Source organism: Perognathus longimembris, chromosome 23 (assembly GCF_023159225.1).
Source record: "Perognathus longimembris pacificus isolate PPM17 chromosome 23, ASM2315922v1, whole genome shotgun sequence".
NCBI lineage: Eukaryota > Metazoa > Chordata > Mammalia > Rodentia > Heteromyidae > Perognathus > Perognathus longimembris.
This window is the reverse complement of record NC_063183.1, coordinates 23,019,562-23,047,224: the sequence shown is the minus strand read 5'-3', so window position 1 is coordinate 23,047,224 and position 27,663 is coordinate 23,019,562. Positions and strand designations below refer to the sequence as shown.

Sequence of the window (27,663 nt, the reverse complement as noted above, 5' to 3'; positions counted from 1 at the left end):
ATGATATAATCACATGAATTTTTCTTCTGGAAGCTTTTCAGTTGTAGGTTTAGGTCTGTGATCCATTTCAGGCTATTTTGTGTCTGCTGGGAGGTAAGGATTGAGATTCATATCTTTCCATATTGCTCTCCAGTTGTTTGATCTCTGTTTGTTCAAAAGGTTATTCCTTTTCAGTTATGTGGCACTCCTATTGAAAATCATGTGATGGTATGTACAGCTATTTCTGGAATCTCTGAATTTTTTTCCTGCCTTGCTGAGTATCAAATCTAGGACCTTGTGTATACTAGACAAGTTTTTTTAAAAAACACTAAGCTGCATCTCTAGCCTTCTAGTATATTATCTAATAACACTCAGTCTTCCTCCAGTGCATTTTAAATCTCTCAGCTTGCTATTTGTTTTCTACTTGCCTGTTTCTTCTATTTTCTACCTCTTTGGATTGAGGGTTTATTTATTATTCACTTCTTTGCATTTTTATTTCCACTGTTGGCTCATCTTTTTATTTTTTTATTATTTATTTATTTTTATTTATTTATTTATTTATTTGGCCAGTCCTGGGCCTTGAACTCAGGGCCTGACACTGTCCCTGGCTTCCTTTTGCTCAAGGCTAGCACTCTGCCACTTGAGCCACAGCGCCACTTCTGGCCGTTTTCTGTATATGTGGTGCTGGGGAATTGAACCCAGGGCCTCATGTATAAGAGGCAAGCTCTCTTGCCACTAGACCATATCCCCAGCCCTCTTTTTATTTTTTTTAAAGTAAAAGTAGTAGGAAAGTTTATTAGAAAAGAATATGGATGAGAAAGAAATTTCATGTCATAGACATGCCATGGGAGGACTCACTTTAGCCAACATCTTCTACCACATTTTTGCTGTCTTCCTCTGGGCTAATATTAGTTGTAGTTTTTTCTTTTGTTTTATAGTTTACACCATGCATTTTAAACTTTTACCACAGTCTGCCTTCAAGAAATACTAAGAAGTAGAACTGTGGCTCAAAGTGTTGAGTGCTGCTATCCTTGAGCAAAAGAGCTCAGGAACAGCACCCAGGCCCTGAGTTCAAGCCCTACACCCGACCAGAGAGAGAGAGAAAGATTGACTATTGTTGCATATATAATATAGGTGCTAGGAGTAGTGGTACATGCCTGTAATCTCAGCTAGTCTGGAGGCTAAGACAGGACATCGTTCACAAACTTGAGGTCAGCTACAACAATTTAGGAAATTGTCTCAAAATTAAAAAAATTAATCAAAAGTGTTGGAGATGTAGCTTGCTTATTAGCATGTGCAAGTACCTTAGTTTAAATACCCCTCACCCCTGCTTAAGACATTGTGGTACTATTATCATACATATTACTGTTATCAAAGAAGGATATCTTTGTTCATATTATGATTGAAGAATATTATAACTAGAGAATAATCGTTATGACATTAGAATACATAGTATGTTGCAAATATACTATCATATTAATATGATACTACATGTAACTACAGAGTGATTGTGATAGATACTATGTGTGTCTCTTTGAAGGAATATGTTAATAAAACTCATTTTATGCTCCACACCAGTGGCTCAGTCTGTAATCCTAGCTACTGAATAGGCGGAGATCTGAGGATCACCATTTGAAGCCATCCTGAGCATGAAAGGCCATGAGACTCTTATCTCCAGTAAACTACTCAGAAAAAAACCCAGAAATAGTGCTGTGTCTATAGTGGTAGAGCCACTAGCCTTGAACAAAGAGAGGCTGAGGGACAGTGCCCAGGCCCTGAATTCAAGCCCTAGGATGGGCAAAATAAAAACCCAAAACAAACAACCCCCCCAAAAAAACCTACTCTTATTCCACTTTACTTCCATAAAAGTGTTTATGTTTATGGAAAATCTTTAGATTTTGACCAATAAAGAAGAAAAACTTAATATTTGAGTCTGAGAAAGAAATCTAGTAAGGTCACATGTCTTTGATATATAACTATACCAACATTAGAACTTGTAGCATTTGTGGTTGAATGTCTCAGGATATTAGCCTAGTGATTTGACACTGGGCAAATTAGTGAAAAACAGCAACAGAAACTAAAGGTAAACCAACACTTCTTCCCTAGGTTTTTGTGTTTTGGAATTGGGTGTGAACTTAACGCTTCCAGCTTGCTTGGCGGGTTCTGTATCCCCAGACCCACGGCTCCAGCCTGGCCTTTTCTGGCCGATTAGAGGTGGAGTCTCAAGAACTTTTCTGCCTAGACTAGCTTCAGACCTTGATCCTTTGACCTGAGTAGCTAGGATTGCAGGGATGAACCCTAGGTGCCCAGCTAGCTTTTCTGTTCTTTTTTTGTATGTAAGGTGCTTTGCTAAAGTATAACATATAAGGCTTATATATAAGGGCTTTATTAAAGTTTTTACTTTTAAGTAATTTTGTTAATTATAAGATTTTATGATTATTTTCAGGTCCTCAATTAAGTTGTTCAGCCCCTTTTCAGCACTGAGTCATTTTGAAGATAAATGGGGCTGGGGATATGGCCTAGTGCCAAGAGTGCCTGCCTCATATACATGAGGCCCTGGGTTCGATTCCCCAGCACCACATATACAGAAAATGGCCAGAAGTGGCGCTGTGGCTCAAGTGGCAGAGTGCTAGCCTTGAGCAAAAAGAAGCCAGGGACAGTGCTCAGGCCCTGAGTCCAAGGCCCAGGACTGGCAAAACAAAACAAAACAAAAAAATTCTCTTTATGTCCTCACATGAAATCACAGCCAAAATCACTTTGCAGTACATGTTGCAGGCTAATTCTTAATCGTAAACCTCAGTGCTGATGGTTGTTTATACATTTGTAGCTGTCTTTTAGGATTGATCCATACTCTGTTTCATTTTCTAAGAAAATATAATTAATTTTGAAATTAAATTATGGGCCATTGTAAAAGCTCTTCATAGAAACAAATATTTAATGTGATATTTTCTAAAACCCAAACCACAGAGAACCTGCATTATTTTGTGTTTTGTAGATTTCTTTGCTGTCAAGCTGAATAGAAGACAGCTGAATTCCACATCTGTTTTTAACTTTCAAGTGTGTTATAACATAAATGAAGTTGAGAGTGCTGCCTGCTGGGAGAGGTAGTCTACATTGGAGACGAAAGTAGAGTGTAGTGCTTCACACCTAGTAGGTCCTCGGTCCTCCCTTCGGTCATTAAGTTGGAACAAATTCCCAGGAACTTTTGTAATTCAGTGAATTTCTGTCTGGTTTTCATGTGATGAAATGTATCTTACAAAGTCATTTGATTTATCCTTTTATTCTCAACAATAATCATTCTAGACCAATAGTTGTTGGAGTTTGAATGACGCCTTTGAAGAATAAACTGTCAAATCCCATTTTCCCTTTCATCCTTTCCGGTAACTTGTTATGTAGATTTTTAGTTATATTTCACCACTAAATATATGGTTCATTGAAGCAGCTCTACCCACAGAAAATAGGGCAGTCAAGTTCCCTTCTTCCCCCCCCCCCCCCTTTTTTTCTTTTTTGTCAGTCCTGGGGCCTGAACTTAGGGCCTGCATGCTGTCCCTGAGCTTCTTTTGCTCAAGGCTAGCACGCTGTCACTTGAGCCACAGCACTACTTCTGGCTTTTTCTGTTTATGTGGTACTGAGGAATTGAACCCAGGGCTTCATGCATACTAGGCAAGCACTACCACTAAGCCACATTCCTAGCTTCACTCTTTCCTTTTATTCTTTCTTAACCTTTCCTGGTATATTCCCATCTTCAGAACTACATAAGGTTCTACTCCTTCTTTCAAAATGTGTATATTTATCATAACACTGTATTACACTGTAACTGATTTGTTTCCCTGGCCACTAGACTGTGACTTCTTAAGAAATGCTTTGTTTTTCTCATCTCTCTATTTATAATACTTGGAACATTGTAGCATACTCAGAAAGTGTTGCACTGTGTATCAGTTCATAGTCCAGGTTGACTTAAACTTTTTCTCTAGTGGAGGCTAAATCCAAGATCAAGGAATAAACAGGTTTGGTTTCTTCTCAGCTTTCTTCTTGATTTAGCAATAGCCATCATGTTACTTTAAAAAATTAATGTTTTCATATATGTTTATAATTTTAGATTTAATACCCACATATGAGAGAAAACATGTGTTGTTTGTTTCTATGAACCTGATTTATTTTTTAATGGTAGTGGAGTTTTAACTCAGGGCCTCATGCATGCTAGACACAGGCACTTTACCAGTTAAGACACATAACAGAGACTAATGTGACTAATAGTCACATTTTGACCGGAGACACAGACACTCTAGCATATTAGATAAATAGATTTGGCCTATGCTTCCAATAGGATGATTTCCTGTGGTTCAACACCAAACTGAAAGTTGGGACCAAAGGTAACTAGCTGGTATTAAGAACAAGTGACTTAATTCTAGTGTTTTGTCTTAATTCCCACTTAGATAATTGTAGTATTTAATGTAGCCTTTGGTGATTTGAAGTACTACTTAGCTGTTCTCCTTTAATAATAGATTTTCTTTCCTCTTCATGTCACAAGCAATGGGGAAACATGTACACACATACAAATCCTGGAACATATATGTGCTCAGTTTTTTAATTCATTATTACTGAAGTTTTTAACCCAATAAATATGTTTACTTGCAAAATTCCCAGTAGTAGTTTGGGAGTAGGAAAAAACTGGATGATTTTCCTATAACAATTCCCTGAATCATACATAATTCCCCAGTGTATAACAGATCAGTGCTTGAGATTTTAATTTTATTAACCATTTCTAAACCACTGAACGGTTTTTAAGTAGGAGTGTAATATGATCTGATACAGATTCTTAAAGAGTACATGCAAGTATATTAAAGGGATTATTAGAAACCTATGATTCAGGGGCTGGGGATAGGGCCTAGTGGTAAGAGTGCTTGCTTCGTATACATGAGGTCCTGGGTTCAATTCCCCAGCACCACATATATAGAAAATGGCCAGAAGTGGCGCTGTGGCTCAAGTGACAGAGTGCTAGCCTTGAGCAAAAAGAAGCCAGGGACAGTGCTCAGGCCCTGAGTCCAAGCCCCAGGACTGGCCAAAAAAAAAAAAAGCTATGATTCAGTTGCAGTAGGACAGGAGCAGTAGTTATTTCCTATCCAAAATCTGCTGTCAATGCTACACAGGGCTGGGTGGCTGATTTGGAATACCGTACCACCTGTCTTTGTAAATAATAATAATGATGATGATAAAAGATAGGTGTTTTCATAGCTTTTTGTAGGGGAGGCTATTCCTCATTTGATAATATAATTACTTACATAGTAAAATTGTAACATTATGTATTAACTCCTTTTTAAAAAAATTTTTATTGTCATCGGGGTCACGTGTGGCTATTACGCCGGAAAGGCAGTTCTAGCTGGCCCCACCTCCCAGCCTTGGGATCACGTGTGGCCAAGATGGCGCCTGATGATGAACCCGGAGGCGGTCCTGTGGGCTGTGACGTAAAATAAGGCCGCCTCTTAGGATTGGTCCCTCTGCCCTCCACCCTTGACGGACAGCTCCGGCCGCCCCTTACAGTCCCTAGATAGGTGCACATACACCTCTCCCCTTCCTGCCGATCTTTGACCTGATTGGCTCCTGTGCCTTATTTAATAGAAGGATCTACCTCAATAAGCGAGACTTTGCACTGGAAAAAAAAATTTATTGTCAAACTGATGTACAGAGAGGATAACAGTTTCATACTTTAGGTGTTGGATACATTTCTTGTACTGTTTGTTACCTCCTCCCTCATTCCCCCCTCCCCTCCCTGTATTAACTCCTTTATGGAGAAGGAAAATCTTGCTATATAAAAGTAATGATTTTCAGGCTGGGATTGTGGCTTAGTGGTAGAGTGCATACCTACCATGCATGAGGCCCTGGTTCAATTCCTCAGTACCACATCAACAACAACAAAAATAATAAAAAATAATGATTTTCTCTCTAGGCAGTGGCTTAAAAGTATTAAGGGAAAATCACATGCATTATTAAAGTTAAGATAGTGGTGACAACTCTTGGTTGATGGTAGTGACCTGAAGAGGATTTCTGGGTGCTAGTTATATAAATGTTTGCTGTATGAAAGTTCATTAAACTATAAACTGAGACTATGTGTGTGTTATATCTATTACAAACTTGAATTTAAAAAAATAGGTTAAGCCAGTTGGTGACACGCTGCTGTGGTCTCATCACCTGAGCAATCTGAAGCAGAGGACCTACTGAGTCTGGAAGTTTGAGATCAGCCAGAGAAAATTAGTGAAACCTTGGGACAAAAACAAAAATATATTATCATAGTTTCGATTTTCATACCACTTTCCCTAGTACTGCTTTACATTTGTCACATTAACTGTCTTTCTGATGAACATTCCATTTGAGTCTTGATCTTACTACTTTTCTGTTGTTCACCATCTTGTCATTGTGAGATTACATTGAAATAGATGTTTGAGCTCACATTCCTTCTTTCGGCAAATCATAAGTTTCAAGATCAATTGGTTTTGATACACTTAGATTAGGAAGTCTGATTTTGTTTCCTGCTGTGTTGCTTATTAATTGAATGATCTCTAGCAACTCACAGTCATGTGTCTAATTTTCTGAAACTGAAATGCAGTAGTGTCCTCCTGTCTATGACAGTTCGGATTCTCTAAAGAGTACACTAGTGTGCAAGGAAGAACTATAAGAGAAAAAGGCTGTATCTTATCAGTTCCTTGTAGTAATCCGTCTATTATAGCAAGCGTCTAAATGTACAGACTATCTGATTTGCCTAGGAAAAAATTTGCCTAGATAAAAAGCCTGCCTAGCAAGCACAGGTCCCTGCATTCAAATCCCAGTACTGCAAAAAGCATTAAAAAAAAAATGTAACATATCACATTAAAATATACTAAGGGAAAAATGTGTTGAAGTTCTTTGTACTTTATTTTTAATTTTTAATGTATTTTAAAATATATTAATTTTCTTTTAAATGATATAAAGAAATAAAAACTACTTATTGACAGTACCATTTTTTCTTGTGTTCTAGTTACCATGATTCTACTCTCATCGTCTATGAGATCATCTTTTAGGTTCATGTTGTACTTGGCTTTCTGCCTGGTTTATTCGATTTCTCTCTATATTGTCACAAGTGGCAAGGTTTCAGCCTTTTTTTATTTATTTTTTGTTGTTGTTTTTTTTGCCAGTCCTGGGCCTTGAACTCAGGGCCTGAGCACTGTACCTGTCTTCTTTTTGCTCAAGGCTAGCACTCTACCACTTGAGCCACAGAGCCACTTCGGCCTTTTCCATATATATGTGGTGCTGAGAATTTGAACCCAGGACTTCATGTATAGGAGACAAGCATTCTTGCCACTAGGCCATATTCCCAGCCCCTATGCTTTTTTGTAATAATGCTAGTCCAGTGGGCATAGAAACCACATTTTCTGTATCAATTGATGGGTACATAGGTTATTATCATTTCTTGGACTGTTAGGAATAGTGCTGATTTCAGTTTGGTTATATACCAGTAGTAGAATTTAATTCAAAAGACCAGTAGTGACCTTTTGAAGTATGATTTATTAAAATACGCTTTGAAGAAATAGTTTGCTTTTTGATTAAGTATGTTGTATTGTCAAAGCTAGCAAGTTATACAAGACCATCTTTAGGTTAATACAAGTTTTCTGGTAGGTTTATAGGCTATGATAGTTACTACATTTCTCCAGACTGGTGATATAAGTAGAAGTGTTAGAGAAAAATACTTTGGGTGCTGGGGTTCAATTCCCCAGCACCACATATACAGAAAATGGCCAGAAGTGGTGCTGTGGCCCAAGTGGCAGAGTGCTAGCCTTGAGCAAAAAGAAGCCACGGACAGTGCTCAGGCCCTGAGTCCAAAGCCCAGGACTGGCAAAAAAAATAAATAATAATAATAAATAAATAAACTTTGTAAGAGCAATAAATGACTCCTTATACCTAATTGGTTAGAGTTAGTGGCTAGGGAAATTCTTAGGGGAATTTTGTTAGTCATGAATTAAATAATATAATAAAGCATGTTAAAAATATTTTACACATCTAATTGTATCTTCTAGGTCTGCCTTAAAGTTTCTCATGTGTCAGTGGACTCCTGAATGTAACAAGCTCTGTATCTCAAGCGTGGATATGAAGAGTGAGGTTCCTTCTGATGCACCAAAGACACAGGAGAGTCTGAAAGGGATCCTCTTGCCCCCACAGCCCATTGGGGCAGCGAAAAGTTTTCCTTCAGGAGTTGAGATGATAAATAGTAAAGTGGGGAATGAATTCTCTCATTTGTGTGATGATCCTCAGAAACAAGAGAAGGACATGAATGGGAACCAGCAGGAACGAGAGAAAAGTGTGGTGAGGAAAAAACGCAAAAGCCAGCAGGCTGGCCCCTCATATATGCAGAATTGTGTTAAAGAAAATCAGGGAATCCTAGGGTTGAGGCAACACCTAGAAACAGCAAGTGAAGAAGATCATGACTCGTCTTTCAGTGATTGTCTGTCCTCTCCTTCATCTAGTCTGCATTTTGGAGATTCTGATACTGTAACTTCAGATGAGGATAAAGAAGTCTCAGTACGACATTCCCAGCCTGTTTTGAATACAAAAACTAGAAGTCATAGTGCACGATCCCAAAAGTGGCCTCGAACTGAGACAGAGACCGTATCGGGATTATTAATGAAAAGACCTTGTTTCCACAGCAGTTCATTAAGGAGGCTTGCATGCAGAAAAAGATTTGTAAAAAGTAATTCCTCACAGAGGACACAGAAACAAAAAGAGAGGATATTAATGCAGAGGAAAAAACGGGAAGTGTTAGCCCGGAGAAAATACGCATTGCTCCCCAGTTCTAGTAGTTCCAGTGAGAATGACCTCAGCAGTGAATCTTCTTCCAGTTCATCAACTGACGGAGAAGAGGACTTGTTCGTTTCTGCTAGTGAAAACCACCAAAACAACCCAGCTGCTCCCTCAGGTGAGAAGGTTCAAATACAACATAAAATTCATTGTATTGCACTTGTACCTACTTTCCTGTTTATCTGTTTCTTAGTGTATTTGAGAGATACTTTTTTTTTTTAAAATCTGGTAATTGAACTCAGGGCCTAGTGCTTGCTGCATGTGTGTTCTACCTCTTGAGCCCCTTTTTCATTTGTTAATTTTAAGTAGAATCTCACTTTATTACCAAGCTGGCCTGGGCGAGGATCTTTCTACTTATTCTTCCCAGTGTCCTTGAAAATAACAGTCATGTACCTACCACCTCACCAGCCATTGTACTTCCCCTGTAGCTGGGATAACAGCCTATCATTAGTTGAGAATGGAGTCTTGTGAGGTTTTTTTTGACCAAGCTAACCTCAGGCTGCAGTGCCCTTATCTCCTACTCTCAAGTAGCTAAGATTACAGGCCTGAGCCACCATTCTCCATTGCTTTTGCTGTATTTAGAAGTAATATCAAGTTCTGTTGACCTTTTTTTTTTGTGTGTGTGTGTGCCAGTATTGGGGTGTCATCTCATTCTTTTGTGTTGGCTTTTTATTCAAGCTGGTGCTCTACCATTTGAGTCATACCTTTACTTCCTGCTTTTTGGTGGTTAATTGGACTTTCTTACTTGGGCTGGCTTGGGAATGTGATCCTTAGATCTTTGCTCCCTGGAGTAGGTAGGCATCAGCCACCAGTGAATGGGTGACAATTTACTTTTAATTCACATGCAGAATTATCTGCAGTATTGAACTATGACTCTAGTTCCCAGGTAAATCCCCAGGGGCAATGTCAGTATTTTTTTTTTTTAATAAGAATAACCATTTACAGGCTGGGAATATGTCTTAGTGGTAGAGTGCTTGCCTAGCATGCATGAAACCCTGAGTTTGAATCCTCAGTACATCATACATAGAAAAAGCCAGAAGTGGCTCTGAGCACTGCCTCTGGCTTCTTTTTGCTCAAGGCTAGCACTCTTCCACTTGAGCCACAGCGCCACTTCCGGCTTTTTCTGTTTATGTGGTGCTAAGGAATTGAACGCAGGGCTTCATGCGTTCTAGGCAAGCACTCTACTGCTGAGCCACATTCCCTGCCCTTGTATACTTTTATAGTACTGGGGGGTTGAACTCAGGGATTCATGCTTGCTGAGCAGGGCTCTATTGCTGAGCCACATCTATAGCCCTTTTTGCTCTGGTTATTGTTTGTTTTGTTCCAGTCCTGGAGCTTGAACTCCGGGCCTGGTCCATGTCCCTTAGCTTTTTTGCTCAAGGCTAGTGGTCTGTCACTTAAGCCACAGCTTCACTTCCAGCTTTTTTTTTTTTTGGCCAGTCCTGGGCCTTGGACTCAGGGCCTGAGCACTGTCCCTGGCTTCTTCCCACTCAAGGCTAGCACTCTGCCACTTGAACCACAGCGCCGCGTCTGGCCGTTTTCTGTATATGTGGTGCTGGGGAATCGAACCTAGGGCCTCATGTATATGAGGCAGGCACTCTTGCCAGTAGGCTATATCCCCAGCCCCCACTTCTAGCTTTTTGATGATTAGAGATAAGAAACTCAGGAACTTTACTGCCTGGGATGGTTTTGAACTGCAATTCTCAAATCTCAGCCTCCTGAGTAACTAGGATTATAGCTGTGAGCCATTGGAGCCTGGCTTACTCTGTTTTTTGTTTTTTGTTTTTTTTTTGGCCAGTCCTGGGGCTTGGACTCAGGGCCTGAGCACTGTCCCTGGCTTCTTTTTGCTCAAGGCTAGCACTCTGCCACCAGAGCCACAGCGCCCCTTCTGGCCGTTTTCCATATATGTGGTGTTGAGGAATCGAACCGAGGGCTTCATGTGTAGGAGGCAAGCACTCTTGCCACTAGGCCATATTCCCAGCCCTACTCTGGTTATTTTTGAGACAGGCTCTTGGCCCACCTCAGCTCCAACGGCTCACTCCTACTTAGGAGGCTGAAACCTGGAGCCCTGCAGTTTAACACTGTTTTGATACTCATCAAAATGATGATTTTTGACATTGTGAGCATCTTGTACTTTGTATTCTCTGAAAAACCACCCTAGTAATTTTATTTATTTTTGCAGCATCTCACTTCAGAATTTATTATAGCATTGCACTGATCAAGGCAGTATTAAATTGACATCAAAATAGAACATGTTCAGCAATCCAGAGGCAGTTCAGTGAAGAAAGGATGTTCCTTTCAACAAATCCTGTTGGCTATTTATATGCCAAGAAATTTTTTTTTAGCTTTGATTCATACCTATGCTGTAAACCTAAAACATATGGAATCTATAAAAGAAAATTTTTTAAATTTTATGTTAGGGAAATATTTAATAAGATACCAAAATCCTAACCTATTTAAAAAATTAGTAGGTTCAACTTTTTCAAAAAGAACTCCTGTACTTTGAAAAACTATAAAAGGCTCAGTGTGGAAGCTCAAGCCTGTAATCACAACGATTTGGGAGGCAGAAACTGGGGCAATCACAGTTCAAGGTCAGTCCAGGTATAAAACCTCGAGAGACTCCATCTCAAAGAAGTGGCTGGTTACAAGGGCTGTGGCTGGCATTCCAAGCTACAGGGGAAGCATGCTGACTGGATGGGAGGCACCAATAGGTGTTCACAGTCCAGGCCAGCCCAGGCATGAAGAGAGACCCCATCTTGAAAAGGACAACACATAAAGGGGCTAGTAGAGTGGCTCACATAGGGGAGTGGGGAGTGTGCATGCATATTAGCAGATATGAGGGGTGGGTAGACTTCAAACCCCAGTACTACATAGGAAAAAGAAATGCAACACATAGAAAAGATGTTCAGAAAGACAGTATTATAAAACCAGGAATTAATAATATTGGAATAGCAGTCATCTTTGACAGTCATGGAATAGGGGTTGTGGTACAGAGGATACATCCTAACTAGTGTACAAACAAGATGGTCCAGGTTCACGCTACATACATATTTCATATCCCAAACCGGAAATGGCAATTTCTTCAAGTAGTCCATATTTACTTTTATTGGGAATTGATATTTAGAGACTATAGCTCTTCTGGCTTCTGATTGCCCAAATGGTCTTTTGGGCCTTTTTTTTTTCCTGCCAGTCCTGGAGCTTGAACTCAGGGCCTGGGCACTGTCCCTGAGCTTCTTTTTGCACAAAGCTAGCATTCTACCACTTGAATCACAGCACCAATTCCAGCCTTTTTTGTTTATGTGGTACTGAGAAATTGAACCCAGGGCTTCATGCATGCTAAACAAAGCACTCTGCCACTAGGCTACATTCCCAGCCCCTTGTTTTTTATTTCTATCTCATTACTCAAGCTGAAGTCCTTGGTGCTTAATAATATCAAATACCTATTTGCTTTGTACTATACATACTATAAAAGCATAATTGCAAGCTGGGCACTGGTGGCTCACGCCTGTAATCCTAGCTATTCAGGAGGCTGAGATCTGAGGATTGTGATTCAAAGCCAGCCCGCACAAAACTCCATGAGACTTGTATCTCCAAAAAACCAGAAGTGGCACTATGGTTCAAGTGGTAGAGCACTAGCCTTGAGCTGAAGAGCTTAGGGACAGTGCCTAGATCCAGAGTTTAAGCCCCGTGGCTGCCCCCTCCCTCCCAAAAAAAGCATAATTGCAGTAGCTTCCAAGTAAAATAATTCCTGGCCAAGTGTACCTGTAATGCCAGCTATACAGAAGGAAGGTCTAGGCTTCTACAGTGCTACCTTTTTGGGTCTTCCTCATAGATAGCCATTCTTACTAGCTTTTAGATTTGTTCTTTTGTTTTTTCTTCTTTTCAAAAATAAAACAAGCAAACACACACATACATACATGCATACATACATACATACATAGTGTCTTACTTAGTAAAAAAACATCCTGCATCTCTTCATTTGGCATGTGCTTTTGTGTATGTACATACTAGAGTATGACTGTGTATGATGGGTATGTATAACTAGATGAGCGAAATAAAACCAGACATGAACCCTTCGATTTCTTTCTTCATTAAAAAAATTTACTTTCGTCTTTTTTGTTGTTGTTGTTGTTGTTTTACCAGTCTTGGGGCTTGAACTCAGGGCCTGAGCATTGTCCCTAAGCTTCTTTTTGCTCAAGGCTAGTAGTACTCTACCACTTGAGCCACAGTGCCACTTCTGGCCTTTTCTGTTTATGTGATTCTGAGGAGTCAAACCCAGAGCTTCATGCATGCTAGGCAAGCACTCTACCACTAAGCCACATTCCCAGACTTTGTCCTTTTTTTTTGAAACAGGAGTTTCTCTCTGTTACCCAGGGTCACCTCCAGCTCATTATGTCTTTCAGGATAGCTTTGAACTCTGTCCTCCTTCTTCAGCTTCCTCAACATTGAAGTTATATATAGTGCACACCATGCCAAGTGTTCATTCTTTTTATTTATTTTTTAATTGTTTTTTTTGTTGTTGTTGTTGTTGCTACCAGGGGAGTTGAACTCAGCTTCAGCCTTGCTTGATTTGCTTGCTTGCTCTCTTGGCTGTTGATCTCTGTTTTGAATAACACTCCAATGGCTTGGTTTTTTTTGCCAGTCCTGTGCCTTGAACTCAGGGCCTGAGCACTGTCCCTGGCTTCTTTTTGCTCAAGGCTAGCACTTTGCCACTTGAGCCACAGCGCCACTTCTGGCCATTTTCTGTATATGTGGTGCTGGGGAATCGAACCCAGGGCCTCATGTATACAAGGCAAGCACTCTTGCCACTAGGCCATATCCCCAGCCCTCCAATGGCTTTTTAGTAGTTACTTTGGAGACAAGTCTTGAAGAATTTTCTGGGATTATAGGATTATAGATGTGAGCCACTGGTATCTGGTTCATTTCTTTTTCTTTTTTGTCGGTTGTAGGACTTGAACTCAGGGCCTTGGCATACTCCCTGAGCTTTTTCTCTCAAGGCTAATGATCTCCCACTTTGAGCCACAGTGCTGCTTCTGGTTTTCTGGCAGTTAATTGGAGATAAGAGTCTCATGGACTTTCTTGCCTAGGCTGGCTTTGAACCAGGATCCTCAGATCTCAGCCTCCCATATATAGTAGGGGGTAAAGTAGCTAGGATTACAGTAAATAAGGCACCAGGGCCCAGCTTCATTCCTTTTTCTAATAATCATAATACTCCCTTACACGGTTGGCTCATAGTTTGTTCAACCAGTCTCCTGTTAATGGACAGTTTGCAGATTTCTGGTGTTAGAACTGCAATACACTTTATGTGGATATCATTTCATATTTTTATATGGACATACCACATTTTATTTACCCATTTGTCAGATGATGACATTTGAATTGCTTCTAGTAATTTGGCTGTTGTGAATATGTTGTGATGAACATTTGTGCACAGATCTGTCTGAACATTTGTGCACAGATCTGTCTGTATGTGTGTTTTCATTTGTGCTTGATATCACGGTAAGTGAAATAGGCAGTCACAAAAAGACAAATAATGTGCAGTTGTGTTTATATGAGACCTGGGAAATAGTCATGTTTTTAGAAGCAGACAGTTGAATGGTAGATACCAGGGTTATTGGGAAAAAGGAAGGGCATGACAAGTAATAGAGAGTTTCAGATTTGCAAGATTAAAAAGTTCTGCACATCTTTCACAATATTGTGAGTATACTAGCTGTTACTCAACTTAAAAACAGTAAAATCTGATTATGTTGCATTTCTTGATGGATTTTCCCACAAATCTGGTGAAATTGTTTTGCTTTAAAACAATCCTTCTTAGCCAGGTACTCATCATGCCTGTAATCCTAGCTACTCTGGAGGCTGAGATCTGAGGATAATGATTTTCAAAGCCTGGCTGGGCAGGCACATTTGTGAGACTCTTATCTTCAATTAAGCAGCAAAGAGCTGTGTCACAAATAAATAGTAGAGCACCAGCCTTGAGCAAAAAAACTTAAGTCAGCACCTGGGCCATGAGTTCAAGCAGACATACACACATACATTCGTACCTAAAGAACAAAATCATTCTTATGACTTCATTACTGTCACCTGGCAGTATAAACACTAAATTTACAATCAATATATGGTAAGAATTTTCCCATGAAGAATATTAAGAGTAGGGTCTCGGGACATGGCTCAAGTAGTAGAGTGTATGCATAGATTCACCCACTTTTAAGTATTCATTTCTAGTTTGTGAACATATTATTTGCACCACAGTATCTTTCATATCCAGCCCCATCAAGAAACAGAAACTTTGAACTTAAAAGACTTGCCAACTACATAGTAAACACATTTGGAATTTAGAGTTGATTCCAATTCCAAAGCTCAGAGTGTTTATGTAAACCATTTCAATATCACAGCCAGTCAGTGTCTGGGCACTGATTACTATTGAAAGTGTCTTCCTGCTACTAGTTCCTTTTGCTCTTATTTTGTCTTTGTTATTCTTTTCGGCCATATTGAGACATGAATTTAGTGCCTGCGCTTACCAGGCAAAGCACTCCAGTGCTTGAGCCATACCTGAAGCCCTCCCATTTGTAACTTTTGCATTCACACTTACAGTTTCTGAAGTTATAGTGCCTTTAACCCTTTCTTCAGAACTCTTCCCTTCGTATCTTTATTCAAAAGAAATTATGGTACACTTCTTTCATTAGTTTTATAGGAATTTTCACAGTCTTCAAAAGTAAAAATAAAACTTTACCTGTAGCAGCTAGCTGACAAACCGGTGCTCTTTAAATGTTTTGTTTGCTTCCTTTTTTGTTGCAGGAAGTATTGATGAAGATGTTGTGGTGATAGAAACTTCCTTCACCCCCCAGGTCACTGCCAATGAAGAAATCAATGTTACCTCAACTGACAGTGAAGTGGAAATTGTAACAGTTGGAGAAAGCTACAGGTGAGATTTTAATTCCTTATTGTATATATGACGTCTAAAAATTTTTTCAGCCCTTAGGACTGAAAAACTTAGGGCTTTGTTGCTAGGTAGGCATTCTGCTACTTGACAATGCTGTTAGTATCTCTCTATTTCAAAGCACCAAGCTGTGTTAAACTGATCTAAACACATTATACAATAAAGATACACTCTTGTGTAGCTTTATTCCTGCCCATTTGATATTTTTTTTACAGTACTCTAATTGTTCTACATAAACTTAACTTTGCTTAATGATTTAGGGAATTGAGTTTCCTAATACAGAGAATAAGTTCTTTTGGAATTTAGATGTGTGTAATACATAAATAGTGGATAGTGCAAGTTACAGAAAATATTGAGGCATTAGATAGAAAAATAACCCCTTTTTTTGGTCAGTCCCAGGCCTTACTCAGGGCCTGGGCCCTGTCCCTGAACTTCTTTTGCTCAAGGCTAGTACTCTACCACTTGAGCCACAGTGCCATTTCTTCTTTTGCTTATTTGGTATTGAGAAATTGAACCTAGGGCTTCATGCATGCTAGGCAAACACTCTACCACTAAGCCACATTCCTGGCCCAAAAATGACCCTTTCTATTACCTGATTATTACAAGGTATTACCCATTGACTTTAGTAAAATTTGAGATAATAATATCTTAATATAACCAAGTTAAAGATGTGTGTTAAGAATTTTTAGCCTTCCCACAGTAATTTCATGTAATAAGTTAATTTCACTTTATAATTTTACTCAAATGAGTGATATATTCTGTGTGTGTGTGTGTGTGTGTGTGTGTGTGTGTGTGTGTGTGTGTGTGTGTGTAGGGGTTATAGGGGCTTGAGTTCAGGGCCTTATACTCTTAATTAGTTTTCATGTACATAGCTGAGCATCGATGGCTCATGCCTGTAATCCTAGCTACTTAGGAGGTTGAGACTTAAGGATCAGTATTCAAAGCTAGCCTGGTCAGAAAAGCTCAAGAGGACCCATCTCCAATTAAACAGCAAAAAACTGGGTTGGAGATGTGGCTCAAATGGTCTAATGCCAGGCAAACAAGCTGAGTGTGAGGCCCCTGAATTCAAGCCTTCATACTAACAAAAGTTGTTTTTTTTTTTTTTTTTTTTGGCCAGTCCTGGGCCTTGGACTCAGGGCCTGAGCACTGTCCCTGGCTTCTTTTTGCTCAAGGCTACCACTCTACCACTTGAGCCACAGCGCCACTTCTGGCCGTTTTCTGTGTATGTGGTGCTGGGGAATCGAACCCAGGGCCTCATGTATACAAGGCAAGCTCTCTCGCCACTAGGCCATATCCCCAGCCCCCAACAAAAGTTTTTAAAAGATTATAAACACATTAGATATTTTGGACTAGTAATCACATGCTTAATAAACATAAAGCAACTCAGACTAGTGATGTTTCCCATGTTTACCAAAATACAAAATAGTAAGCTATCTTAGTATCCTGCTAATGCCTTTATAATTCTTTTGTTATTTTAAGACAGTACCAGCAACTTACTAGCTTAGGTTACAAATCTTGAAGTCAAATTTTGCAAATCCAGCCTGAGCTAAACATGCAACATTATGTGGACATTTTTATATTATATATTATTATACCATGAGTTTCTTACTAGCCAGGTGCTTTCCTGCTGAGCAATTCCTCCAGCTTTTTTGCATTGGTTAATTTGGAGATAAGGTTGTGTGTTTGCCCAGGTGCACCTGGACCTCTGTCCACCTATTTAACCTTTCCTCGCATAGCTGGGTGACAATTGTGCACCACCACACTCAGTTTCTTGGTAGTGTTTTTGTTGTTGTTTTTTTGCCAGTCCTGGGGCTTGGACTCAGGGCCTGAGCACTGTCCGTGGATTCTTTTTTGCTCAAGGCAGCACTCTACCTCTTGAGCCACAGCACCACTTCCAGCCTTTTCTGTTTATGTGGTGCTGAGGAATCAAACCCAGGGCTTCGTGCATGCTAAGCAAGCACTCTACCACTAAGCCACATTCCCATCCCCCACACCCAGTTTCTTTCCATTGAAATGGAGTCTCTGAAACTTTCTGCCTGAGCTGACTAAAATCTAATCTCTTGATCTCAGACTCCCAAATAGTTATGATGATCATGTTCTTTATTTTCTTTTCAAATTACTTTATTTTTGAGCATTACTATAACATGTAAACAATTGATTATAATCCAGGTGAATATTTAAAATAACCCTCAAAGAAACAGAATCCTTTATTTTTCCTTGATGGGTCTAACATTGCATTTTCTTATATGCTTTGCTCAACAAACTTTACTTAGTGCCAGGCATTGCATTGTGCTAGTTGTTTAAAATTTTAATACCATTATTTCTTTGCATAAATCTTGTATGAAGGTCTGATTTTTAGAGGGAAGTCTTATGGATTTGTGAGGTAACTATGACATCAGTCTTTATTTATATTTACTAATATAATACTGGTGTCTTTAAGGTCTCGTTCAAGCCTTGGGCACTCCAGGTCTCATTGGAGCCAAGGTTCAAGTTCTCATACAGGGCGAACACAGGAGCCACGGAACCGGAGTCGGATGTCTACTGTTATACAGCCCTTGAGGCAAAACGCAGCAGAAGTTGTGGACCTTACTGTTGATGAAGATGGTAAGTTGATAAAATGAAGTAAGATATATCTTATATCAAGGTGTAAAATCAGGGTTTGTACTTGCTGTTTGCTTGTTTGGCACTCTTTACCACTTGCATCATACTTCTAGCCTAGCTTTGTGCTGATTAATTGGAGATTAGAGGGTCTCTTAAGACTATTCTCCTGGGCTGGATTCCTACTTAGATCCTCTTGATCTCAGCCTCATGAGCCCAGATAAAGGGAAATATCTTTTTTTGCCAGTCTTGGGCCTTGAACTCAGGGCCTGAGCACTGTCCTTGGCTTTTTTTTTTGCTCAAGGCTAGCATTCTACCACCTGAGCCATAGTGCATGCCACTTCTGGATTTCTCTATATATGTGGTACTAAGGAATCAAACCCAGGGCTTCGTGTATGCAAGGCAAGCACTCTACTGCTAGGCCATATTCCCAGCCCCGAGGGAAATATCTTAAAAAAAATTTTTTTTAATTGTTATTGTGGCTCAGTAGTAGAGTGCTTATTTATCATGCATGAAGCCCTGGATTTGCTCCCTTAACACCACATAAACAGAAAAAGCCACAAGCGGTGCTGTGGCTCAAGAAGTAGAGTGCTAGCTTTGAGCCAAAAGAACCCAGGGACAGTGCTTAGGCCCTGAGTTCAAGCCCCAGGACTGGGCAAAAAAAAGTTGTTATTATAAAGGTGATGTACAGAGGGGTTACAGTTACTTAAGTCATGTTATAAGGACATTTCTGTGTGTGTGTGTGTGAGAGGGTGGGGGGGAGAGGGAGAGGAGAGGAGAGAGATAGGACTTGAACCTCTGGGCCTAGGCATTGTCCCTAAGTTCTTCAGCTCAAGGCTAGTGCTCTACTACTTGAACCACAGAGCCACTTCTGGTTTCCTGGTGGTTCACTGGAGATAAGAGTCTCACAGACTTTCCTTCCTGGGCTGGCTTTTGAACCACAATCCTCAGATCTCGGCCTCCTGAGTAGCTAGAATTACAGGGGTGAGGCACCAGCACCTAGCATAAGTACATTTCTTTTTGGGCAGTGTCACCCCTTCCCTGGCTCTCCCAGTTTTTCCCTCCCGTCCCCACTCACAAACTGTATATTCATTTTCAATATAGTTTAAAGTGAAATGTCTTAAGCAACCAGTTTGTAATCAGCTATTTAAATTTTTTTTTTTTTTTGACTCAGGGCCTGAGCACTGTCCCTGGCTTCTTTTTGCTCAAGGCTAGCACTCTGCCACTTGAGTCACAGCACCACTTCTGGCCATTTTCTATATATGTGGTGCTGGGGAATTGAACCCAGGGCCTCATGTATACGGGGCAAGCACTCTTGCCACTAGGCCATATCCCCAGCCCCAGATACTTAAATTTTAACTTGTTCATATTTTAATTTTTATTAAGAGTCTTGCTGAATAGTACTATTCATAAATGTTTTATTTATATTTTATGTATTTATTTACATTTACAAAAACTTTTAAAAAAGCATTTTAATAAGATTAACATAGGTATTAAAATCACAACTAGTGTTTCTCAAATGATTACTATGTATAAAGGATCACATGAAATATGTTATGGGTGGTTTCAGTTTGTCTTAACAATTCTGTGAATTTCAAAAAATTCCTGAAATTCCCAGAATTTGTTTTCTCATGGACTGATGAGATAGAGAATATTTAAGTAATGTACCCATAGTCATACTGAAGTGGTAAAAGTCATAATTGCCTTCCAAGCAATAGAATTTATACTGGTAAGAAAGTATGGTTTGGGGCTGGGACTATGGCCTAGTGGTAGAGTGCTCGCCTCGCATAGGTGAAGCCCTGGGTTTGATTCCTCAGCACCACACATAGAGGAAAAGCCAGAAGTGGCGCTGTGGCTCAAGTGGTACAGTGCTAGCCTTGAGCAAAAGAAGCCCAGGACAGTGCCCAGGCCCTGAGTTCAAGCCCCAGGACTGGCAAGAAAAAAGAAAATGTGGTTTGGCTAGGTGCCAGCAGCTCACACCTGTAATTCTAGCTATTCAGGAGGCTGAGATCATCTGAGGAGTTTGGGTAAGAAAGTCTTTGAGACTCTTACCTCCAATTAACTACCAAATAAGTCTGAAGTGGTACTGTGTCTCAAGTGATAGATTGCTAGTCTTGGAGCAAAATAAACCTCAGGGACAGCACCCAATCCCTGAGTTCCAGCCCCAGGACTGGCACCAAAATAAATAAATAAATAAAGTTTGGTTTGATAGTGTAGCCATGTTTTTTTTTTTTTTTTTTTGGCCAGTCGTGGGCCTTGGACTCAGGGCCTGAGCACTGTCCCTGGCTTCTTCCCGCTCAAGGCTAGCACTCTGCCACTTGAGCCACAGCGCCGCTTCTGGCCGTTTTCTGTATATGTGGTGCTGGGGAATCGAACCTAGGGCCTCGTGTATCCGAGGCAGGCACTCTTGCCACTAGGCTATATCCCCAGCCCAGTGTAGCCATGTTTAATTGACATTGTAGAGGAACTTTTACTGTTCTTTTTTAGATCAGAAAACTTAGAATTTTTGGGGCTGGGGATATGGCCTAGTGGCAAGAGAGCTTGCCTCGTATACATGAGGCCCTGGGTTCAATTCCCCAGCACCACATATACAGAAAACGGCCAGAAGTGGCGCTGTGGCTCAAGTGGCAGAGTGCTAGCCTTGAGCAAAATGAAGCCAGGGACAGTGCTTAGGCCCTGAGTTCAAGGCCCAGGACTGGCCAAAAAAAAAAAAAAAGAAAGAAAACTTAGAATTTTCCAGAACACTTTTTTTCCTTTGTTGCTGGGGGTTGAACTTGTGGCTTCAAGCATGCTAGGCAAGCATTCTACCTGGTCTTGAAAACTTTTTTGGTGTGTGCTGGTACTAGGACTTGAACCCCAAGCTTGCTTACTTAACTTGATTGCTCTTAGCTAGTGCTCTGTGACTTGAGCCACAGCGCCAGCCCAGCTTTTTGATGGTTATTTTAGAGATGGAGTCTCACATTTTCTTCCTATATTGACTTTGATTCTCCAGACCTCAGCCTTCTGAGTAATTAGGATTTGAAGGTATGCGCTATTGGTGCCAGGCTCATGAAAAATCTTTTAATTATCTAATTTACGTGATTGTGTGTGTGTGTGTGTGTGTGTATGTGATAGAATTTTTCAAGTGTAATAGTTATGTTTATAATTTATATATATGGTCATATTTATAGCTTAGCTTAGTAAGAACTTTCTCATCATTGTTTTTTATTATTTTATTTACTTTTTCTTTGAGACTATGTCTCATGTAACCAGCTGGTCTGGAGCTCACTATGAAGGCTGACCTTGAACTTAAGATTCTTTGCTTCACTCTCCCAAGTACTGAGGTCACAGACATGCATCCCCATGCCCTGCCAAGAGGCTTTCTTTATAATACATTATAAGTCTTAAGTTCATTTAATGTGTTGTGTAATGCTAAGTAGAGGTTTTTTTTATCTCGTAGAGCCTACTGTAGTACCAACCACTTCTGCAAGAACGGACTCACAGACTACTAGCGCTTCCATGAACAATTCAAACCCATCTACCTCTGAGCAAGCCTCTGATACTGCTCCAGCTGTCTCCAGTAGTCAGCCTTCCACAGCACCAGAGACTTCAACTACTCTTACAAGCAATAGCACAGCTGGTTCTTCTGCAGGGGGTATGTAAAAAGGCATGTGTTTGGGAGACTTTCTGTGCTTACTTTTGTTAGGAAAATATTGTGTTTTTAAGGTTTTAGCTACATTAACAAGAAGGTATTCTTACATTTTATAAATCTCTTATGTAAGCAAGGTAGTATTTAGTAGAATTAGTATGATTCTGTGTTTTAATTTATGTGTTTTGTGTGACCCAAGTATTATAGCCCAACCTCCAGCTTGAAGAAAAGAAAATGGCTGACAGCAAACACATAAACACCCAAAGAAAAAGTTAAGATTGTTTTTTATCAAAATTTAAAACTTGTACATTGTCAGGACACCTTCAAAAGAATTTGTATATCTACAACTACATTTTTTTCTTTAAGGGCCAAAGATGAAGTCTCTGCGAGGCACTTAGCTGCATGTGTATATGCATGCCTCTTTTCTCTTATGAACTTAACTTAGCCAGTGCTTAATGAGCCACCTACATTGTACAGGCAGGTTTCCAGTTGCTAGAAATGAGTAGCAAAGGCAGGCAACACCATAAGTTGTTTTTAAAAGTCCAGGACTTTCATTTTCATGTCTTATCTTACATTTCCTCTTGTAGATCCTTTACTGGACCATTATTGTGAGTAAGATTTACTAAGTGAATGGATGAATATGCATGAGCCTCAGGAAAATATTTATTGTAGAGTTTTTAAAACCCACTTTTACTAGTAACTAATAATATAACCTAGGAAAAGAGGATCATTCTATACTATGATAAATTAAGAAACCACCTGAAGAATAAAGACTTTTAGGAAAATCCAGTGGAGACCACCACTTAGAATATTATGTATATATTAAACATATGCTACCATTTTAAAATCACTAAAATATCTCTTAATTCTTTAGTCATTTATACCCAGTACCTGCATTTTTGTGGGGAAATCTGATTTGAGCCACGCATGCTGGTGGCTCATGCCTGTAAATCCTACCTACTTAAAATCTCAGGCTGAGTTCTGAGGATTTGTGGTTCACAGCCAGCCCAGGCAGGAAAGTCTCTGATACTCTTATCTCCAGTTAAGCAACAAGCAAAAGCAAAAAAAAGCCAGAAGTGGAGCTGCAGTCTTGAGCATAAACCAACAAACAAATAAAGCTAAGGGATAGTGCCTAGGCCCTGAGTTCAAGCCCCAGGACTGGCACCAAAAAGAAAAATTGTGATTTTAATTTTCTTTACATTTGTTTGTGTTTCAAGATGACTCAAGGAGAACGGCATCTAGTGCTGTCACAGAGCCTGGCCCTCCTGCGATGCCAAGGTTACCTTCCTGCTGTCCCCAGCACTCGCCATGCGGAGGGTCGTCACAGAATCACCATACATTAGGACACCCGCACTCAAGTTGCTTTCAGCAGCATGGTCACCATTTTCAGCATCATCACCACCACCACCATACCCCCCACCCAGCTGTCCCAGTTTCTCCTTCCTTTAGTGATCCTACCTGCCCTGTGGAAAGACCTCCGCAAGTCCCAGCACCTTGTGGAGCAAATAGTAGTTCTGCTACCAGCTACCATGACCAGGTGAGTGAAGTTTGATGAATTAGTCTCCCACACCTCTCCTTTCTCCCCTTTTTCTTTCCTTATTTGATTGTAGTACCTTTAGGAAGAGAGGAAAAAACCTAATGATAAGTTTAATAAACTAAATAAGTCATTCTTGATGCAAAATGGATGAGTTACAACTTTTTTGATTTGGGGCCAGTTCTGGGGGTTGAACCCAAGGCCTTGGCATTGTCTCTGAGCGTTTTTTTACTCAAGGCTAGTGCTCTCTACTTAAGCCAGAGCTCCACTTCTGCTTTTGGTGGTTAACTGAGGATAAGAGTCTCCTGAATTTTCCTGCCCAAGTTGGCTTTGAACTGCCATCCTCTGATCTCAGCCTTCTGAGTAGCTAGGATTAAGGCATAAGTCCCCAGTACCAGGCTTGATTTGTTACTTTTTAAATCTCTAGCTGTTTCAGGTGGTTTAAATTGCTGTAAATAAGGTGAGCGAGAACATGGAAAATGAGAGAATCTATTAAATTTTTACTCTGGAATTATTTTTGATTTTAACTAAATGCAATTTAACCTGATCTTTGGAACTTTATTGCAAAGTGTGAAAACTATAATGTCAAAAATGGAAAATTATCCTGGTATTCTGTTTCCCACTGTAGATTTCACTAAATTTCATATATCAAGAAGTAAACAGGGGCTGGGAATATGGCCTGGTGGCAAAAGTGCTTGCCTTGTATACATGAAGCCCTAGGTTCGATTTCTCAGCACCACATATATAGAAAAGGCCAGAACTGGCGGTGTGGCTCAAGTTGGCAGAGTGCTAGCCTTGAGCAAAAAAAAAAAAAAAAAACAAAGCTAGGGACAGTGCTCAGGCCCTGAGTTCAAGCCCCAGGACTGGCAAAAACAAAAAGAAAAGAAAAGAAATAAACAGCTTTCTCAAAGACCAGCCTGTAGCTGAGTTCCTCGGGAACAAATAACATTTTTAATGTTAGAGAATTGAAATATCAGAAAATAGTTACAAATTAAGAAATTGGTTGTTAGTGGGTGCTTAAAATGTGAAATGATATTAAATTAGTATATTTTTTCACATGAAGTAAATGAAGACATATACTATCACCTTTTTCTGAGTTGTCCCTGTATAGTATAATTATGACATAAATCTAGATATTATGTGTTCAAAGAAATAAAAGTTGTTATTTCAGGGAAATACTGTCATTCTGGCTTATAATATTGGAGTGAAAAATCAAAAGAAAAATTCAAAACAAATGCTTCTCTATATCACCTTACCTTTCTTAAGTACCAATATCATCTTTTGCATTTTGATGGTAGCCTTTTCTGGGTCTTACGAATGGAAAATAATCAAGAAGGAGAACTTTTACCTTTAAGTATAAAATAAAGTTAGCTCTTAGTAGGAGGACAAAATCTGAAAGGGCTTTATACTAAATGTAAGATTTTGGATATTGTTTTGGTTACATCAGGTCATCCTTTTACTAGAACTTAATTTAAAAAATTATCTCTAGGTAGTTGGACAAATAGCTTTCAATTCAACATGTCTTTTTTTTTTTTTAATAGCACAGTGCCTCTTGATCAGTATCACCCTTCCATCATTCTCCCCCATTTCTCCATCCTAGAACTCTGAATGGAAAAGAGGCATTGTAAGAACAGTTGGGAAAATGGTGGAGAAGTAGGTGTGCCCTCTTCTCCTACATTGGTTTAAGAGCTGTCAAGAGATGAATCATTCACAGAATATTTTGTTGGAAAATTAATAATATAGCTGGCTTGAGAGCAACTGTGTATATTCCTTTCTGCCCTGAGCCACTTAATTTTTGGTGGCATGATTTTTTGGTGTAAAGTAAGTGTAACATGTTTGCACATCTCTAAATAAATAAAACTTGAGAAAATCAGCAGCAGAATCCCAGACATTCTGTGGTGATAATGGATGTGAAGGTGAACAGAGAGTGAGATTTTGAAGGTAACAGTTTGAGGTTTATATAGACCTCCATACTTATATGTGCTGCATGCTCAGGAGAGAGCTTTCTTTATATAATCTCTTCTTGAAACCTGTTTGGGAATCGTGGAATTAAAGGTGTTGAGGTTTCATGATTGTACAGATGTCGTATGACTCACTGGAAGATTGAGTTTAATTTCCCAATTGTGCTCTCCCCCAATTATATTCCTTTTTTGTGTTTTTTGTTTGTTTGTTTTTTAACCAGTCCTGGGCCTTGGACTCAGGGCCTGAGCACTGTCCCTGGCTTCTTTTTGCTCAAGGCTAGCACTCTACCACTTGAACCACAGCACCACTTACTTCTCTGTGGCTTTACCACTAGGCCACAGCGCCACTTCTATGTGGCTTTACCACTAGGCCATATTCCCAGCCCCCCCAATTATATTCCTAAGTCAAGAAATCATTTTTGTTTCTTTTTTTTAAGTGAAGTGAAGCTAATTTACTATTTAGCTTGAATAATCTTAGGCCCTTTTTGAATAGCACAGATGTTTTTACTATTAGAATTTTGGTTGGATACTTGTGATAGGTAATAGTTTAAAAACTTGGGACAGACAAGTTTATCCTAGACCTTCAACATTTTTAGTGGTGATAATTTACTTTCTAAGGAGTTCCAAATTATTGGTTTTAATTTTTGAGTAAAGGAGAATATATAAGTGATTTTAAAGTTTCTTTTCTCTTTGTAAAATGTAGATACTGTAAGATAAATTTATGACATTAAAATAATATGTTGGCAGAAGTGGAGCTCTGGCTCAAAGTTGTAGAGTGACACACACACACACACACACACACACACACACACACACACACACAAAAAAAAAAAATCTTGGCCAGGAATGTGGCTTAGTGGTAGAGTGCTTGCCCTAGCATACATGAAGCCCTGGGTTCAATTCCTCAGTACCACATAAACAGAAAAAGCCAGAAGTGGTGCTGTGGCTCACCTTGGAGCAAAAGAAGCTCAGAGACAGTACCCTAGGCCCTGAATTCAAGCCCCAGGACTGACGAAAGAAACTATGTTGATCTTTTTCATCCTTATGATCTTAAGGTTGACTTTAAAAAACAATTCTAGGATTTTAGTATCCAACCGCTATAATTTTCACAAGTCCAAGCTATCTGTTTTATTGTTGTTGATCTTCATACTAAGAATCCCGTTTTCAGGTGATTTGAGGATTTTATTTTTCTAGGTTACATTAGGAGTGCCTCTGTATTATAACAGGATTCAGCGTATAGATGAATCTTTAAGATAAAATGCAGTTCCTCCTTATTTAGCAGGCCTTGCCAGTAGACCTGAGCAGCAGCGGCATCAGAAGTCATGGAAGTGGTGGCTTTCACGGCGCCTCTGCATTTGACCCCTGCTGCCCTGTGTCTTCTTCTCGGGCTGCAATCTTTGGCCACCAGGCTGCTGCTGCCGCCCCGAGCCAGCCATTGTCCATAGATGGTTACGGATCAAGCATGGTTGCTCAGCCCCAGCCCCAGCCCCCTCCTCAGCCCTCTCTCTCATCATGTCGGCATTATATGCCACCTCCTTGTAAGTATAAGTTGAATGAGTCAAGAACCTAGAACTCTGAAAGTGAAGCATTGTGGATTGTTCATTCCTCTCTGAAAAAGTCTTTCATTATTCCGGATTTGTACATTTTTAGTATTTTGTTGGCTTAAGAGTAGGATGTATTTTTCCTATGTTAATATATATGAAATTTAGGTGTGTTAAACGATACCTTAAAATTATTTTAAAAGCAAGTTTTATGGGGTTGAAATTTAGTTTTTAGGAGTAAGTGAAGATGTGCAGAAGTTCAGTAAAGTGAGTTTTGTCTAAGAATTCTCAAATGGTTACCTGAGGCATAATAGAGAGTTCCTTGACAGAATGCTTTGCCAATTTGAATTTCTCCCTCCACCCCAGTGATTCCAAGTATCTACTACATCCTGTAGACAGACTGGAGTCAGCCGAGTGTTTGTATAATGAAACTGGTGTACATTATTTGGCTTCTTAATGATATAAATTAAAATAGGAATTGCAAGTTGGAAAATAGGTTAGAAAGAGTTAGGTTTTGCTAAGCATTTGCCAATGGGAAAATTCTTTGCATGAACTTTCAGATGATATGCAGGCTGTTTTGTAATACTTGTTGCTATTCATTTTTGATTGATTCTCTTTTGTTAAGAATTTAATGTGTGTGGTTTTCCATACTTCCTCTT

At 39.7% G+C, this 27,663-nt stretch overlaps 1 protein-coding gene across 15 annotated transcripts in view; it reads left to right on the top strand.

The window, feature by feature from the left end:
- Rnf111 (ring finger protein 111) overlaps window positions 1-27,663 on the top strand; it is a 66,415-nt gene that overhangs the window by 19,574 nt on the left and 19,178 nt on the right. For 7 of the 15 annotated variants that reach the window (XM_048331806.1, XM_048331792.1, XM_048331793.1 and 4 more), the window contains 6 exons: window positions 8,028-8,923; window positions 15,601-15,727; window positions 18,183-18,346; window positions 21,762-21,974; window positions 23,186-23,505; window positions 26,743-27,001. In XM_048331806.1, coding sequence (XP_048187763.1) covers window positions 8,047-8,923; window positions 15,601-15,727; window positions 18,183-18,346; window positions 21,762-21,974; window positions 23,186-23,505; window positions 26,743-27,001 — 1,960 coding nt within the window. In that variant the 5' untranslated portion in view covers window positions 8,028-8,046. Of the gene's footprint in view, window positions 1-7,900; window positions 7,965-7,997; window positions 8,924-15,600; window positions 15,728-18,182; window positions 18,347-21,761; window positions 21,975-23,185; window positions 23,506-26,742; window positions 27,002-27,663 lie in introns of those variants that run through there. The other 8 variants (XM_048331802.1, XM_048331801.1, XM_048331800.1 and 5 more) reach the window with 4 other exon arrangements.